A 17,854-nucleotide genomic window follows, 5' to 3' on the forward strand; every position below is an offset into this window, starting at 1 on the left:
ATGTGAATGCCTGCTTCTGTGTGGAGTGTGCATATATCAGTCTGCCGCAACAGCTTTCTGATGTAACATTAACCGATGTCTGCCTGCCTCTCCTGGGGCTCTCAGGCATCTTTGGGAATTTGTTTATGACCAGTTGATTACACAGACCAAACACACATCAATGGTTATAGTTTCAAGCACTAGAGAGAGAAAGTGATTCCACCCATTTTTCCCTGAAGCTACCTTTTTTTTTTTTTTTTTTTTTTACATTTTAACTGCATGTTGAATATATCTTGTATAGTGTTTTCAAAATTTGTCACATTACAACTTAAACATGAAGGAATTTTATGGAGCTTTTGTAGACCTAACCAGATTTTGGAAGTAGAGGAAAAATGACAACTGAATTTCTCGCTTTGTTTTACAAATAAAAATCTTCAAATGTGTTGCTGGCATTTGTAGCCTAGCCCCCAGTGTCAACACTTTGCCGAACCACCTCTCACTTCAGACAGTTGAAGGTTTTAGGGTATTTGTCTATCCTAAAACCTTCAACTGTGCATCTAGAGATGAATAATGAAATGCCCATCCTTCTTTGTGAAATAAAAGCTCTTTTGGACTGTATGGAGAAAGTCAATTTTCTAGAACTGTCATAGATTCTGATTGAGATTTTGGTCTTGACTTTGACTGGGCCATTTCATCTAAATCCCATTGTAGCTCTGGCTACATGTTTAAAGTTGTTGTCTTGATGAAAATTGAAGCTCTCCTCTAGTCTCTGGTCTTTTGTCAAGATATTCTATAGAATTACCTTAAATTTATAGAATATCAGTCTTTCTATCACTGTGCATCCCCATGTCTTTAAAGAGGCTGCAGGTGGGACAAAGCCCAAAGTTAGCTGTCCATCTAATTAACTGGTGAAAGAGTAGGGGGCAGGGAGCTCTGACTTGTCACACAGCTGAATGGTGGGACATCATCTCCCTGTTGAACCACATGGAGAGAGGAAAGCACAGTTGGGGGGCAGGGTTGATGTGTGAGAATGCAAAAGAGTCGACGGCCTCTGCTCCAGCTGTTCTCGGGTTTATTGATCAGTACTCCAGCACTGACAGAGGGGAAGATTACCAACATCTGCACTCCATAACAACATGTCTGCTACAATCAAGCCAGGATGGACTATAACTCACATTGGGCTCATTGCAGCATGAACTTTAAGAAACAGTTTAGTATTTAAAAGAAACATACCAACTGTTTGTAAAGTTTAACTTACACTAAAATGTTTCTCATTGTATGCTAGTTTTATCCACAAATTAGCCTTAACTTTAAAACTATTGCATAATATCAAATAGGTTCCACATTTAGCACTACATAACCTGTCTCATCAGTGTGGACAAAGAACATCTGGGTGTGTGCAAGCAGAGGAAACATGAATAGATTCCCTGTTTTTTGACTCTCATACATTATTGTGATATATTATAAGAGTTAAAAGTAGTTTTCCAATAAGTGATTTGTTAATTTATGTGCAAGCTGAAACTTTATTTCTTGAGCAGATGGATGGATGTTGCCGTTGTTGTGACCGGTTTGCAAAAATAAATGATTTGCTAAATGACAAATGATGACAACAGAGGTTTGCCTTTACAGGAAGGATTTCTCTGCAGAGCCTTGTGTCAGCAAGATGACAAATGCTTCATTTACCTGTCATGGGTTTTAATAACATTCACAAAAACAGAACCTCAGCATTTACCCTGCCAGTAATGTATTATTGTAATGCAATACGTTAGATGTTTGTTGCAGTGTTTTTGGGATCCAGTCAACTTTTCTGAATTGGTTGTTATAAAACCTCAGCATGCTTATAACTCAAACTGTAACTTATATCACCTGTATCTGTGTCACAAACCTGTGACAGATATGAGTTCTACTGCAGGTGCCTATTTATACTGATCAAGATCTAGGTCTGTCCCAGATTAATTTAGGTCATTTTCACTAGCAACAAAAAGAAAGGATTATTGAATACAGTGTCATGTTACACCACATATTTCAGTGTATAAAATTATAAATTAATGTGACAATGAAACATTGGTTTCATAATGTTTCATAAATTAAAAACCTCAAACCTGGATTTGTGCACAACTACATATTATCTTGTAAATAGTGTCGTGGAAAAAAAACTATTTCCAAGCACTGCTCAGGTGAAATCACTCAATCCGGTTTATTCATATATTGTGCACAATACAGAGAGCTTGTAGGACAATCAGTAATGAAGCAGGTCTGGATGAAAGCTCTCTGTATTGTGCACAATATATGAATAAACCGGATTGAGTGATTTCACCTGAGCAGTGCTTGGAAATAGTTTTTTTTCCACGACAGTTTGGTGCCGTGGTGCCTTTCTACTCATAAGTTGTGGATATTTGCAGAATAGAAGTAGCCACTGCAAATGCATTGTCACCTCTGCTTTTTAATTTAGATCTCGAAAAACAGAAATAACGTTAAGTTATTTGACCTTCAGGTTCTGGAGTGTGGATATGTAAAAGGTCCTGGAGAAAGGATTGGCCAGACAATACTAACAACACAGAAGAGCTGTGGTTATATTGAAATTAAATTACATAAACACACACACACTGAATATTATTTAGAGGTATGAGAGTAAATGGGTCTAAATACAAATGAACACCACACTTTTCAGACCTTTCTTTGGAAAACTATTGGAAATTTGATTTTTGTTCCTTTCATATACTCTCTGTTAGCATATCACATAAATTACCAACATATTCACACAGGTTTGTGATCGTAAGGTGAAAAAATGTGAAAATGGGGTTTAAATATTTTTGCAAGGGATTTACCTTTCATGTTAGGATGCAATGAAATGTTGGTAACAATTTATTTCAAGGGGTGTGTATAAGACTGACATGACTGTGTCATAAACATAACATCTGTCATGAGCATGAAGGAGTTTTCATGAATTTTTATGATTGTTCTCATGAAGTATCATTCAACAAATAATTACACTTAATGCAAAGTTGGCACATTTTGTGAATGTTTAATGCAAATTTCAATGCAGCTTTGCATTAAAATGTCATTTTTTACAAAAACAAAATGCAGTTGACACTTTTAATGGACTTTTAATGCAAGTTCTAATGCAACTTTGTATTTATAGTGGCATTATTTACCAAATGACACTTCATGACAAGTTATAAATATTCATGAAGACTCAATGATGTTCCTGTATTATGTCATATTTATGAAAGTGTCATGTCAGTCTTATGCACACCCTTTCAGAAACCTTTATTTACAGCATTTTTAAGTCTTGAGTCATTCCACTTTTGTTTTAAAGGACTTTAATACTGATTAAGATCACTGTAACAAAGTTTCATTACTTGGAAGCAAAGTGGTTTGAAGATTTTGCACAGTTCTGAGGGCAATGCATCCACATTACGTTCGCATCTGTCAGTGTAAAGCAGGGCTACATACGCTATGCGTGTGTAAATACACCCTCCAGATGACAGCAGCTCGACAAGGCTCTCTAACCACATGATTTCAGTAGTAGCGTGAAAGCCGTCTTGTGCTCGGGGGAATTTCCCATCCACGTGTCTGAATACACGACAGAGAGGGCGGGATATAAACAAATGCAACCATTGGCTGCGTGCACATCCCGCTGGCGGACCCATATTAAAACTGACGTCAAATGGACTTGTAGCAGTTCTTTCTCGCAGAATGGAAGTAGCCGTGGAAGTGAAACGGATTAAACTCGCTTAATCTTGGCAGGATATTGAACTTTCCTTCGCTTTTTTCAAGCCCCCTTTTGTGTGCTGGTGAGATAGTTATTAAAACGAAGCCTGGCTTTGCGGTAAGTACATGAAAAACAAGTATAACCTGCATAACGCTTTCAGCCAGCTGATCACCCCGAGAAAGACGCAAACAAACAATCCGCCGTCGCTGTTAGAATAACAGAAACTAATTTGTCTCGAAACATGAAGGATGTTAAGGCACTTCGGTACGTCTCCGTTAAAAGCAGAACTTTAAATAACGCAGGCTGTCATTGTTTTAGTGGAGTTAAATTAAACCGGCTTCTCCCGGCTTTCACACACATGTCCGGCCGGTGAATGAGCTCTGCGCCGCAGAAAGCTTCAGCAGTCTTAAAATGACAATATTAAACATCTGTAAACGTGAAATGGCACATGTTCCACTTTATATGTCTAACATTGAAGCGATTCATCTCCCGCTTGATATGTTTAAAATGCATTTTCACACATTATTTTATAATTTATGAGGGTTTTTTTTTCAATAATCGGGGTTATTGAAACTCCCTCATATCAGTCAACTTCCGCTTTGACACTAAACGATAAATTTCAGATTGCGGTTAACACTTTTATAATCTAAACAGTATTTATACAGTATTTATAAGCAATTAGAAGTTTTAAAAATTGTTTGTATAACTCCAAACTTTTTTTTCCCCTTTCACATTCTGTACCTCCTGAGGTCTTATGTGCAGTATTACATAAAATTGAAGTGGGGTGATGTGAGGCTGTGTTGTATAAAAACTGTGACAATAACAGAGCTGCTTCAGTGCTTACGACCACCAGCCAGCCTCCACTTGTGGTGTCTGCAGCAGGGGGAGCCACTGCTTGACAGAAACACACGGATCTCTGCCTGGGCAGTGGAGCAAAGCAAAACAATAGAGTTCATCTGGAAGTGTTTTTTTAATATTTTTGTTTTTCTTTTACAAAGCCCTTGTAGGCTGTTCTTACTCTGTGTTTGTCAAAACAAAGCATTAAGCTGTGCTCATGCAGCAGACAGGCAGGACTTTCTGCTTGTGCTGAAGAAATCAAACCCCCTCCTTCTTGCGGAGACCAGGTCAGGGAAAGTGGCTCAGGGTTTTCCTCAAGGACTGTCATTACGTTTTTGCTTTGGACCCTAATTTGGAATTGTGGTAGTATCATAACCCGGTATTACAACTTGATTGTGGATTTGGGTTTTGCTCGAGAGGCGGCTTGAATTTGAGACATATTTTGATAACTCTTTGACCCACTTTAAGGTTCAGGGTTGACTTGCAGCATATCATTGCCTTTGGAGAGGTTGCCAAGTTTTCTTTGAGACTCTTTCCACACTCTTGTGGTAAAATTGGCTTAATTTCTTCTAGTGAGAGTTTGGTCCTGCATGCTGAAATGTCACTTTATATGTGCAATGGTGCAAAAAATTCTGAATCTTAGTAAAATTATTTACAGGGCAGTTAATTAAGAAGCCCGGCAAGAGCGAGCGAAAGAGACCGCTAAACTTTTATTTTGTGTAACCATGCCTCAACTGATTGGATAACTGCAGTGAACTGTGGTTACATCAGTGAGTTGAACACAGTCATTTGTTGAATTTAATCCTGAGCCACAAATGATGCCAACTCCTTTGTGGCTCAATTTTCTTCTAGTAGACTGAAGAAAATGGGTTAACAGGTTAATGTTAATAATAGATCCTAGGCCAGCATAGTCTGACCTAGGAGCAGCCTCAAAAATATCAAGGAGCCTCAAAAATATCTATCTATCTATCTATCTATCTATCTATCTATCTATCTATCTATCTATCTATCTATCTATCTATCTATCTATCTATCTATCTATCTATCTATCTATCTATCTATCTATCATACATTTCTTATAATGATAAAGATTTTGACTCATCTATGTCATAGTAAATTCCAATTAATTTTTCTTTAATCATTGATGAATCACTGATTAAATGGAGTGTGCAGTTTTGTGACTCAAATCACAATTCTTTACATGACTGATGCCTTAAAGAAGTGTATTACAAATACAATGTTTTTTAATAACAATACTGAGGAAATGATTTTCGTGTCATGCAATCACAGCCTAAACTTACCACAAAAGTAGTAATAAATAGTTCTTATTGTCTCTTTTATTGTTATCACAATAGTATCACAAAGTATCGTGATAAAATTTAAAGTCCATATCACTCACCACTAAATCATGGCTTCTCACAATCTATTCAAGGCTGCTCCTCTGCTAGTGCCCCCCGTATGGAGGATGAGGAGGATGATGTGTTTGAGCCAGATCCCAACTGCTGGCGCACACCCTTCAGGGAGATAAAGTGCGAAGACCGGGGCACGCAGACGCCCGGTCCTGGCCAGGCACTACACAACGGCATGCTGCCCTGTGGTGTTGTGGAGGAGCCCAGACGACTATTCTACGGTAAGTTGGTGACATGCTGCATTTTAAAATAAAAAGGGGAACAGCGCCTTGAGTGTGAGAACCGGTGTTATAAAACTGAAGCACAAAATCATCACGTGGAACTCACTGTGAGAAATGCCTAACCGTGTTGCTGCACTGATCTCACCCCTTGGCGCCTGATAGTCGTCATTACACCAGCTTTTATGGTCTGTATGCACTCTACCCAGCTGCTTTTCTATTGAAAAGGCGCCAATATGACTGAAGAGAAGTGGCAGAGGTGTTCACCTGTGCTGTTTATACCACTGATTATCAATGATAGCAAAGTTACACAGGCATCATATACAGCAGCCATTCCAAAGTAGCTCCATAACAACTGACTGACCCTGACATGTGAGTAACTTATAAAACTATTATGTGTAATAAAACCGCAGCTGGAAAAACGTGTTAAGGCTAAATGACACTGATCAGTGTTATGCAAACCTTTGTTTCTTTTCCTAAAGGAAGTCTGATATGTGTCATCGCTTCAGTGACCATGTGGCTGTTTACAAGATAATAAGTATTGGCCTTGACACTCAACAGGTAACGCAGGTTTTCGATTGCACTTCCCAGCGCATTTTGAACTTGTCGGGGATTTTGACGCGAGGCAACAAGAGGAGCAGAACAGGATGGCGCAGTTACCCCTGCACCAGCCGGCTGCACTCAGCTTGGAGGCCTCCATCGGGCAGAAACTTCAGCTGATAGGCGACCAGTTTCACCGGGAACACTTACAACAGGTGAGAGGGAATGATGCACCATCACTGCTAAGAGTCACTTTATTTTGCATTTTACACCATCATGGTTAAAACACAGAAACAGAAGAGATGAAAATAATTCAAAGATTCTAACTGTATTTCAGAAACTTTTACAACAATAACGCATCATCATATCACTTTTATATGACAGAAAGGACATCATAAACTAAAAATGCACCTATCAGGCTTTTAGAGATTTCCAGTTGTCTTTTCCAAGGAATTATAACACAAAAAAAGAGAAAAATGTATGGCATATTCATTGATACAGGCAGTGAAATTGAATCCAATAGTAAATTATCACTCATTATGCATTAAGGTGTCTTATCATAATCTAAAGTCCACGCATTAGTAACACCACCTAAGTAATTTAAAAATTTTTGAATCTAATTTTACAAGATCCCCTAATCATGTAACCAGACAGAGTTTCATGTAGAGTCAAAAGTTTGCTCATGTTTATTGTGTTTGCCCCATGTTTGTTTTGGAGAGGCTGTGTTCAGGCACAACTTCAGCCCGGTGCCTCTTGTTCCCTCAGCCCACAGATCCCAGGATGGCCCATCCCCCACATAGCCCACCGACACCAGTCCCTTACCCTTCCTCCTCTTCCTGTTTATTTCTCTCTCCTTTCTTTAGGGCATTTCCCCAGTGTGCTGTAGAAGCAAGAGGCATAAGGATCCCTGACTCAAACAATACACCCTGTCCACAAAGTTTGTGTGCTGCTTCTACATGGGGTGCATTAAATCTTCATACCTGAACAGTATACATATAACTTCTGTCAAATGCAAGATGTACAACACGTATGCAATTAAATATAAACACATTTTAGTCTGTGCATAAAAAAGCAGAAGTTTCAGAAGTAGGTAAACATGTTGTAACCCAAAGCTCAACAAATGAGCCCAGAGGGGAACAGCTGTGGTTCTGGGGAGTCTTCAGTCACCCCTGTACTCAGCAACAAACTGAAAACAAAAATTAAACACAATATGAATAATAGGGGGCTAAATCCATGATGATGCATAAAAGGGACCGGGTGGATGTTTGGAAATTAAACCACAAAATATGCAGATGACAACCATCTTCAGCTCTTTTGGAAAAAGGGCTCCTCCCTGTCCTGCCTGTCTAAAACCTCCAATTTTTAACCTCACAAAATGAAGTGTGAGATAGTTTCTTATTTTCTCATGAGCTTATCAAGTAAAGGTTATTTATGCTACCTCTGCAAACCATGACTCATGTGCACTGGAGAACACACACAGAACCAGACAGTCAGACGGTAGGTTTGCTGTTAAGTGTAGTTGTGGCCGGGGATGTACTGACGCACAACTTAGGCTGGACTGTGTCAGGGGATGAGGAAGTGGCTTTTGCCCCTTCTTACTGTTGTAGCAAACAAAAGAGTCAGAGTGAGAACGAACCTTGTGCAGTCACATCCTGCATGCACATATTGTGATACTAATGACTTAATGTGAGAATTTTTTTTGTGCTTCTGCCATGATGACTGAGTTAACTAAAGTCGGAAAAGAAATGCCTGAATTTTGCAAATAAATTATAACTATCTTTCAATTATGTTTATTTCTATGTTGTTACAGAGGCATGTTTTTGAGGCTGAAACACACAAATGATGTACAGTCTTAGATGTGTGTGCCTCTGCAGTGTCTATTTTTGGTATTGCTTGTGCAGCTTTTTGTATTGTGTGTGTGTATGCACACGGCATGCATGGCTACACCCATGCTTGTTTTTCTGCTGTTTGCCATCCCTCTCTTCTCACTTTTTCTCTGTGAGAATCAGGACAAAAACTTTCACTGGATAACAACGATTGGTGCTTAGATGCATTTCAGCAATCAAAAACTTTTCAAGGAACCAGGGTTGTATTTTGTGTTGTTGCTGTTTTATTTGACTCCTAGTGTTTCCACTGCAGGGTTATTGCCAGTCTGGTTATTGCTAATAAGAGTTTGAATTCTTGACATTTAAGATATTATTTTCCAAATATTGCATCCAAACAGCCCTTTCCGATTTCAGTGGTGCACATTTTAAAATAACGATGGAATTTCAATGTGATATATTTTTCAGCTCTCCTCCTGCAGTAGGAGAGACCTGCTCACTTAACAGCCTGGTTTTGAAACTCACAGTAGAAACACACAACTGACAACTAGGGTGAAAGAAGGTTCTGGGAAATTAAATAAATGTTTCAGGTCCCATTGTACAAACAACTTTTATCTCATCTCTGCCCTGTTGCTCTGGACCACAGCCGACTTATTAAGCAATTATTCAGTGCAGACACTTGTCTTGGAGCAATTCAAGTGCTTCTGACTGCCATCACATTGATGGGTTTTCTTAGCAGTGTGGCTGCAAGTGTTCTCCATGGGAGCTCCTTGCCCCAGGCGAAACAAGGGATTAGGCAGCGCAGGAGTGCTGGTGGATGTTGACAGATAAATTGCTCCTCAGTCACAGAGGGCTGGAGGGGACGCTGAGGTCCCCCGAGGATGGCTGACATTAGCTGGTCTGCTATTTGAGACATGGCAGTAATGACAGTCACAATGGCAGGAAGACGGCTCCAGCCTGCGCAGGGCAAGGAGCAGAGTTAGGTTTCATCCCCATGTTTTTTTAAGAGACGACTCTCAGTGCTTTGGATAGGAGGTGTTGAAAGGAGGGTTGAATATCTTCTGTGTCTGTGCATGTGGCTGTGTGTGCGGTGACTGTGTGTGCATGTATGTTGTGTTTGTGGCTTTATCTCTGCACTCTCTCCTTTCAGCACTTGTAGAAAAGAGGGAAGAGGGTTTGATTAATGTCTAAACAAGTTCTAGTATCTTATTATTAATCTGTAAAGATTTTTCTGTTCTACTAACCTTTGTTGCATGTTTGTATTTTACTTTGGGCTCTTTCTCTTTACTGATACGACTAATCCAGAGTTTCATGCTGTGGAGGCCGGTTTGTTTACTCAAGCGATAGGACAGTGCTTCTGAGCAGCTGGCCTGACGGACAGCCTGCTCTGGAAACTGATAAAGCATATCAGGGTAGTGTCAGAGTGACGACACAGAGAATCTGGCTAGACTCTTGCGCTCTATCAGCCAGCTAAATTTAGGGGCAGACGCCTTTTGGCAGTTACTGGCGTGACTCATGAGTACTCTGTGACAGGCTGGTGCACACCTCTTGTTGTCACGCTTACTCTCTTTCCCTGTTTATTTGTGTGCATGCAACTTAACTTGGTAGAAGTGAGTGCAAAAGGTCACAAGAACATTTTGTTTTTGAGATGAAAATCAATTGCTCTTCTTGCAGTTTAGAGCGAAACATGATAAATTCCTAACATGACACATTGGCATTGCTGCATTTGCTAACAAATACTCAATATTTGCCAACCAAATAAATCTAATTTATCAGTGTAATCATATAATTAAGCTTTAAATAAAAAGTCTGAAGATCTACCTTGTGGTTTTTCAAGTTTAAGCTTTTAGCTTGTGAGGAGATAATCCACTCTGTTACTTTTATTCCACTATCATAATATCCCCAGGCAAGATTTAGATACAATGTGTAACAGAGACCTTCCCAAGTGCTGTTGCCATAATTTTGTTCCTTTTTCATTATTTTGTATTTTTTTTCTTTGGAGCACAAGTAAGAGTATGGGAGTGGAAAAGCTAGATTCTCTCATGCTAGCTGGAACATGGTAAAGCTTACGCAACACCATACAATGTTCACCACAGATTGATAAGAAAATGAGAAAACCCAACAGTCTTATCACAGTGGCAGCTCCTGTCTTTCAACTGTTTCAAGGTCTGGACATCATGATGAGTGCCTTCCAAAAGTAATCATGCACAAACATGTCCACATTTTGTCTCGTTACAACCTCAAACTGAAGTGGTTTTTATTCGGATCTTACTAGAAAGACCAAAAAGCTTTTGTGCAAGTGTAAAGAAAATTGTGTGTGAAAATGTGAAGATTAGGTATGTGTAAAAGTAACCACATTTCTTTGCTCTAATACTCCTACATAACATGGAGTTCTACCAACTACCTTCAGCGGTTTCCTAATTAGTTAATAGAATTTGTGATTAATTGCACACCAGCAATTAATGATAGTATTAATAAAGCTGTTCTCAGAAAGCCTCAGAGGTTTGTTAGTGAACACTAGTGAACAAATATCATCATAAAGACCAAAGAACATAGCAGACAGGTCAAGTTTAAAGCATAAATTTTTGTTACAAAACAGTATTCTAATCTTTGAACATCTCACCGAGACCTATTCAGTCTATTAATCAAAATTTAAGCGAATGGGAAAACAATAAGCAGGCCAAGGAAGAAAAGCATTCATCAGAGAAGCAATCAAGAGGTCCATGGTAACTCTGGAGCTGCAGAGGTTCATATGTTAGGTGGAAAAGTCACCTAACAACTATATAAATTGCTCACTCCAGACCCCATTGTGAAAACCAAAATTTATAGGAAGTTTAATTTGCAGTTCACCAAAAGTAATTTAGGGGGAAATGCAAAAATTTGGAAGAAGGTGCTCTGGTCATTTGTGAGCTCTCCATCCAGTCCAGTCGGTCTGGACTTGAAACATTGCATAAAAGAAGAGGAAGAAAATACCCTCTTTTACAAAACACTTTAACAGCGATTAAGGTACAACAGTGGTTTTGTAAAAGTATGAATCTGGTCACCAGTTAATTGTAGTTGAGACTTAGGCTGTGTGTGACCAGACAGCTGCAGAATAGTAAGAAGGCAAGTTTTATCATTTAAATTAGAAACATATGCAACAAGATCGCTAAACTAAGTTTGTCAGCCATTATTTTCAAGAGAGTAGCATGGGAAAACTTCTGATGTAGATTTTATGTGTAGCATTGTTGTGGTATGACACCTCCTATCAATCCTCCCCAACAACTTTATTTTAAAAAACAACAGTCTTGCAATGTATCGACTTCACTTGTGAATTATAAATGCCCAAAAGGAACTGTAAGGCATGTCATCTTCAGGATAATGTTTCAATCTCCAGATGTGCAAAGCTGGTTGAGGCATATCTCAAAAGACTTAGACTTGTGGGGTGCTGTGGTGGTGCAGGGGTTAAGCACAACCCACATATGGAGGCCTTAGTCTTTGACTCGGCTGTCACAGGTTCGATTCCCAGCTGTGATGACCTTTGCTGCATGTCTTCCCCCTTCTCTCATTACCCACTTTCCTGTCAATTCACTATCAAATAAAGGCCACTAGAGCCAATAACACCTTAAGAAAAGACTTAGACTTGCATTTAGTGTAAAAGGTTTTTATAAAAAATGTTTACTCAATGGAACTGAATAGATATGCATGCCAGTCTTTTCAGACTTATTTAAAACCATATATAACTGACTCTCCACTTCACAATATACACTACACAGTGTTGGTCTGCCACATAAAATTAGTCATAATTTTATTAGCTAAAGCAAATTTAGCTTTATTAATTGGACTACTATGGACTGAAAATAGTCTCATCATTATCAGCCATAAAAGAGTCTGTCTTTCATCAGCAGGTGAGCTGTTGGACTACTGTAGCTGTCATGTAGACGCATTTTCTTTCAGAGACTCTCTGGCCCTCATCAGGAGCCCCCTAATCCCATTTGGTGTAATTATCTTATCTCAGGTTCTCAATGAGCGAGATAGCATTATCCCCCCTAATCGTACACAATCCAATTGGCTTGCAGACCTAAGAGTCTCGTCTTTGGTTGCTGGCTGCCGGTCTCAAACAGACAGATTAGAAAAAAACTGTGACTGTATGATGCATGTGTTTATTGCTTGGAATGTTTATTAGGAAGCCTGAATTTGTGTGGACCCAACACAGAAATAAAGGCTCAAGTAATAAATGCTGTTGGGGACAAAAGCAGACTGTTGTGGAAATATCATCGCTGTTCCAGTGTCTGGTTCTGTCTTCCTAGTTGACCTACTTCACTGTGCCTCCTGTCAATTGCATCATTTCACAGCCCAATATAAACCAAATGCAATAGTAAAGACCAAATCTTTGTGTTGCTTTTGAAGTTTGTAGACTGTACTAATGGCTAAATGCTTTATTTCTGTTTGATTTTTCAGTATCAACAAAACCAAAGGAATCAGGGGCCGCTGTGGTGGCGCATGACTGCAGCTCTTCTCAGCCTCCTGTTTGATAGGGGGTTTATTGCTGGAGGAGGTGGAGCAGGACGGAGGTGAGGGGGAACTTCCTCTTATATCCTTTGTCTTCATCTCTGTTTTGACGAACTGGACTCCTGAAGGCACTGTCCAATCTAACACGGGTCTGTTTGAGGGAGGAAAGAAAGGAGGAAAAATAGTCACCGCGGGACGGCGACAACCAAATTTTATACAAGGGCGTGTGTTTTTTTTCTTTAAAAGAAGATGCCATGATGCTCCGGAATTCATCTAAAGGACAATGTTTATATTTAGGCCTACATGTCATGTAGTCGTCTTGTACAGTACATTGTTCGTTTTTTTTTTTTTGTGCACTTCAATATGTGTCCTTCTTAAAAGACCTGACCTCCACAGACCTTAGGAATGCCTTAGTCAGTGTCTTCTGCCAGAAGGAGAATTGAGTGTTTTTTGTTTTTTTTTGACAAGCAAGATGAGATGGTTAAGGAAATGAAAGGAAATGTGGTGTGACGGTTTCTTTTCTGATGTCCCCCAGGAGACCAGTCAAGTTAATTTACTCACTTCCAAAGAGACCACTTCCCAGAACAAAGCATTTTGCACCTCACCTCAATGGAACATTTATCTATTTATCTTTTCTATGTATTTTTCTCTTATTTTCTTTGGTGTCAATTTTAACCCGTCATATCTTTTAGGATTTCAGGAATAAGGTAAATGTTCTGTACATAAAAAAGTTGGCACACTGTGAATTGTTATCAAAGTTTAGTTGTGCGCTACATGTCAAACATTTGGGACTTTTTCAACTATATAAGAGGTGAAGTTCGCTGTTCTGAACAACACTACCTGATTAAATGGGCCTGGTTGGTGCCAGCAGACCTGATAAACTTCAAAAAAGACTTTAGATAAATATCAGACCTTGTGCAGATGACTCCACTTTTATGACTAAAGAACTGACAAGATAATTTAGCTTTAAATACAGTTCTGTAGTGGATAGTTAACATGGAAATCATTTACGTATTTTAGGATCTTGTTTTGCTGTCGCCCTGGTCAAGTCCCTCCTTCGTTATGCTTGTCCCAATTTCCGTGATGAACGTTATTCTGACAAACTTCTCAGGATCGTGAAAGGTTACTTATTAAAAAAAATAATATTTCCCATTGAATGGACATTTAGTTACACAATTGAAAACTTGTTTGGTTACAACTGACATAACGGGTACTGATGATGCCCACCAGGCCTTGCCCACTCTGGACGAAGAGCAGGATCGCCCAAATAGAAAAACTGCCATTTGACATGAAAGTTAATGAATAGACGGTCGTCTGTCTGATTAATAGAAATGTTATATCTTGTAGCTGTACTAACAGCTAAGGGATGTCTGAGATGTAGCACACTGAGTAGATATTTACATTAAAATCATAGGGTGTTGACATGTATATAAAAAAAACTATTAAGGTCTTGCACCATGCACTAAATTAGAGCAAATGAATCAAGCACACTGTCACACTGTTTAAAAGTTTACTTTTTTAAGTTTCATTTCACCAAATATACAGTTTTTTTAGCATAGCCTTATTCCTAGGATTTTCTCTTCATTTTATGTGTTCTTTTTATGTGATTGTTTTCAGACCTCCATGCCCTTTAAGTGGAGCTGTGGATCCACTGTTTTTGCACTAGACTTCCACCCGTTTAAGAGTTCAGATTGTTTCCGAGCTAACCTCTTTCTCGTATGAAGGTTTTCCAGTCCCAGCTTGTTTCTTTGCCACCACATTTCAGATGTATTCACTTATATGGCCAAGACAAATAATCAGTATTGAGTGCCGACTGACTGAGCACAATGTGCATTTAGCATCAGTTCTGGAAATTTCACTCACCAGTGTTTCAGGATTTCAGTTGAGTGAGAGCAACTTTTTTGCAGAAGACCAACTTTGAACACCAAGTTAATATGGCATAAACAGTCTGTGAAACAGAATCCCCTCCTCTCAGGATACCCTTGTGTGGTTTCACATCATTTGATATTCTGTTGGGTGATCTTACATTGTCTGTGGTACTCAGATTTAGATTTGGAACGTGGGTACACACATAACCACCACTGGCTCACCAGACAAACAAATAAACAAAAGTGAAAAAGACTGTAATTACTGTTGAAATATGAATACATATAAAGACACTGTTAAAGATATTGTTTATGTATTAAGGTTTTTTTTTTTTTATTATTATTATTTTCATGCTGAATCTTTTGGACCCGAGGAGCAGTACATATCAGGGGTCTATAATTACTTGCTCCTTACTATGTATCAAGTTGATCACTGCATAATTACTGTCTCGTTTTCTCTTTAAGATGTCTCAGGGACAGACTTTTTGGGCTACTGGTAACCTTGAGAATCTGTTACATGTTTCAGAGAAAAAGAGTGTTGTCACCCATTTATTTATATTAGAACCTCTTGAGGTGTTTTCAAGTCTTCTGTATTTTCATTTCATTTAGAGTTCCTGTAGTCTAATTTCCAGCACACACACATAGGTACAGTTTGAGGAGTCTGGGCTGGCATGCTGGCGGTGGTGGTGACAGGGGCTCCTGAGTTTGCAGTCAGAGGAGAGAGAGGTGCACTAAGTGTGGTTGTGGTAATAGTTTCCTGCAGATCCTGAACACTGAGCCAGTCCCTGTAGCACCTCGTCGCACGATCAGGTCTTGACTTCCTCCTCATGCTGCTCCTGCATGGCATGTTTTTTTTCAGTGGTTCATTTAATTTGTAATTTATTTTTTCTTCCTTTTTAATTTATTTTTGGTATGTTTTACCAATTTCTACTGTATACACTTGTGTGTGCAATCACCTCTTCCTCTTTCTGCTTTGATCTTGGACTCATAAATGGTTCAGCTTAAGAATAATTGTGCCTGATTTTTTTTGGGATTTTTATTGTATCACTCATTTCTCACAGCCTGTAAAAAACAGCGCTCTGAGTTTGTCATAGAACAGAGTGCACATTGTCTTCTACTTTTCACTTACAGCCAGAACAGAAGTTAATAAATATGTATTGTATGTTGTTGCCAATATGAAGAGGAAAACTACAATCCACCTTTTAAGCCCGTATGAATGTGTGACACTTAAACGATGAATATGATTATTGGTGAAGTACACTCAAAATTTTCAATTTGTTTAAAACGTTTATGATTTTTTTGGGTCCAGAAATGCAGTAGTTTCAATGCAGTTCAACTTATCTCATGTATAATTAGTCATCATACATCATGCCCATTGCTAATGATACCCAGGATATTGAGAGAGCATAGAAATGAAAAGGTTTCCTATTTACACAAATCACAGAATGTTTGTTCCTTAATCCCAATCATTGTGTTGTAATCAGTATGCACTGGAAAGTACTTTGTTTCTGTAAATCCCAGAAGTATTTTAATGTATAGTATAAACTCTGGATTGTTTTCATAGGCTAATCTGGCCATATGTCAGCTGTATCTCTGTGCATTATTTGGACAAGAAGGTTCAGGTTTAATAGCCTGTTGATTTATTGAAAAGGGAAACAAGCCACCATGGTGTCCTTATATTTTTTAAGTGGAAGTTTCCTAAATTGTGCTCACAGCAATTTGTGATTGCTGAGGTCCAAGACTTGGACAGGTACTTTTTGGAAACCATCAGTGTCTTGAATTTTGTTTTCCACTTTTACTTTTATATTGGAATTTGTGTTTTTGGAAGAACATTTAGCCTGTTTTGTACCATAACATTTATTCTTTGAGGTCTTTCTTAACTTTTAAAATTGTATTTTCTTAAGAAAAAGTGTCTTTCTTTGTAAGGACAGTTCATTCTTGTAAGACTTTTTTAAGATAAGCAAGATCGTTTTAAAGTCAATGAGATCGAAATCATTTGTTTTTAATAAAAATGAATTCTGAACATTCCTTGCACATCTTACTATAGCGTAATGAACTTGGGCCAAACATTATACGGTTTGATTGACTTAACTCATGAGCTCGTTGCTATAAAATGTTTGCCCTTCTTTACGGAACAGATAGCTGACCGTGTATTTCTAAAAACCCTGGAATATGCCTTTAACTGCTCGATTTCAATGAAGTCTTGATTATCACACACTCTCTGTATACCAAGAAATGAGACCCAGCGAAAATGTAGCATTTTTGTAAACATTGACTGTGTGTTTTCGAGACTCTACTGTGCACTCTTTTTATCTTGTGTTTATATGTATTTTTTCTGGTTGTTAATATTCATATGGAAGTAAAGACAATTTGCTATGTAGTGCAATATGCTGTACATACAGAGTTTTGCTCTACAAATGTTTTTTTCTGGATTTCTTGTTGTTTATTGGTACTTTTTTTCAATAAAATATTATGGAAGTTATCAACTGAGTTAAGTTTTCTATGGTGATCAAGGTAACATACAGTTCCTTTCAAAAATATTTACTCCACTAGAGATTTTTCAATTTTTGACACATTACAAACATGCACTTCATTGTGTTTTGTTTTAGAATTAAAGGACAGATCACAGCAACTACGTGCATAATACTGGGCCCCCTCTGTGTTCAGCCCCACTTAGTTAATAATTTGTAGAACCACTTTTCCCTCCCATTATAACAAATGTTTAGGGGTCAGCTTTTAAAAGAACTGTAGATCTAGACAGGAATTTCCCCCCTTTCTTTTTGGAAAATAGCTTTAGCTCTGTCCATTTAAATGGAGATCATATGTGAATATGATTATATGATGTGATATAAAATGACATAATTTGAAGTGCCATATAATCTCACTGAAATTTGATTCTTAACTATGTCTGGCTCAATCTAACACATGGCTATGCTTTGATCTAAACTATTCCACTGCAGCTCTGTTTTAGGGTCAT

The 17,854-nt window shown here is 38.4% G+C and overlaps 1 protein-coding gene across 2 annotated transcripts; it reads left to right on the top strand.

Moving 5' to 3' along the window:
- Nucleotides 1–3,619: 3,619 nt before the first annotated feature.
- bmf1 (BCL2 modifying factor 1) lies at nt 3,620–17,363 on the top strand. 2 transcript variants are annotated; one of them, XM_032547877.1, is made up of 4 exons: nt 3,620–3,811; nt 5,964–6,161; nt 6,750–6,913; nt 12,962–17,363. In XM_032547877.1, exons 2-4 carry the CDS (start codon nt 5,990–5,992, stop codon nt 13,076–13,078), a joined length of 453 nt encoding a protein of 150 aa, XP_032403768.1. In that variant the 5' UTR covers nt 3,620–3,811; nt 5,964–5,989; the 3' UTR covers nt 13,079–17,363. The 2 variants fall into 2 exon arrangements, with proteins under 2 accessions (XP_032403768.1, XP_032403767.1); XM_032547876.1 differs by having other exon boundaries at nt 3,622–3,811; nt 6,720–6,913.
- Nucleotides 17,364–17,854: the final 491 nt, after the last annotated feature.

This window comes from Xiphophorus hellerii, chromosome 19 (assembly GCF_003331165.1).
Source record: "Xiphophorus hellerii strain 12219 chromosome 19, Xiphophorus_hellerii-4.1, whole genome shotgun sequence".
Classification (NCBI taxonomy): Eukaryota; Metazoa; Chordata; class Actinopteri; order Cyprinodontiformes; family Poeciliidae; genus Xiphophorus; species Xiphophorus hellerii.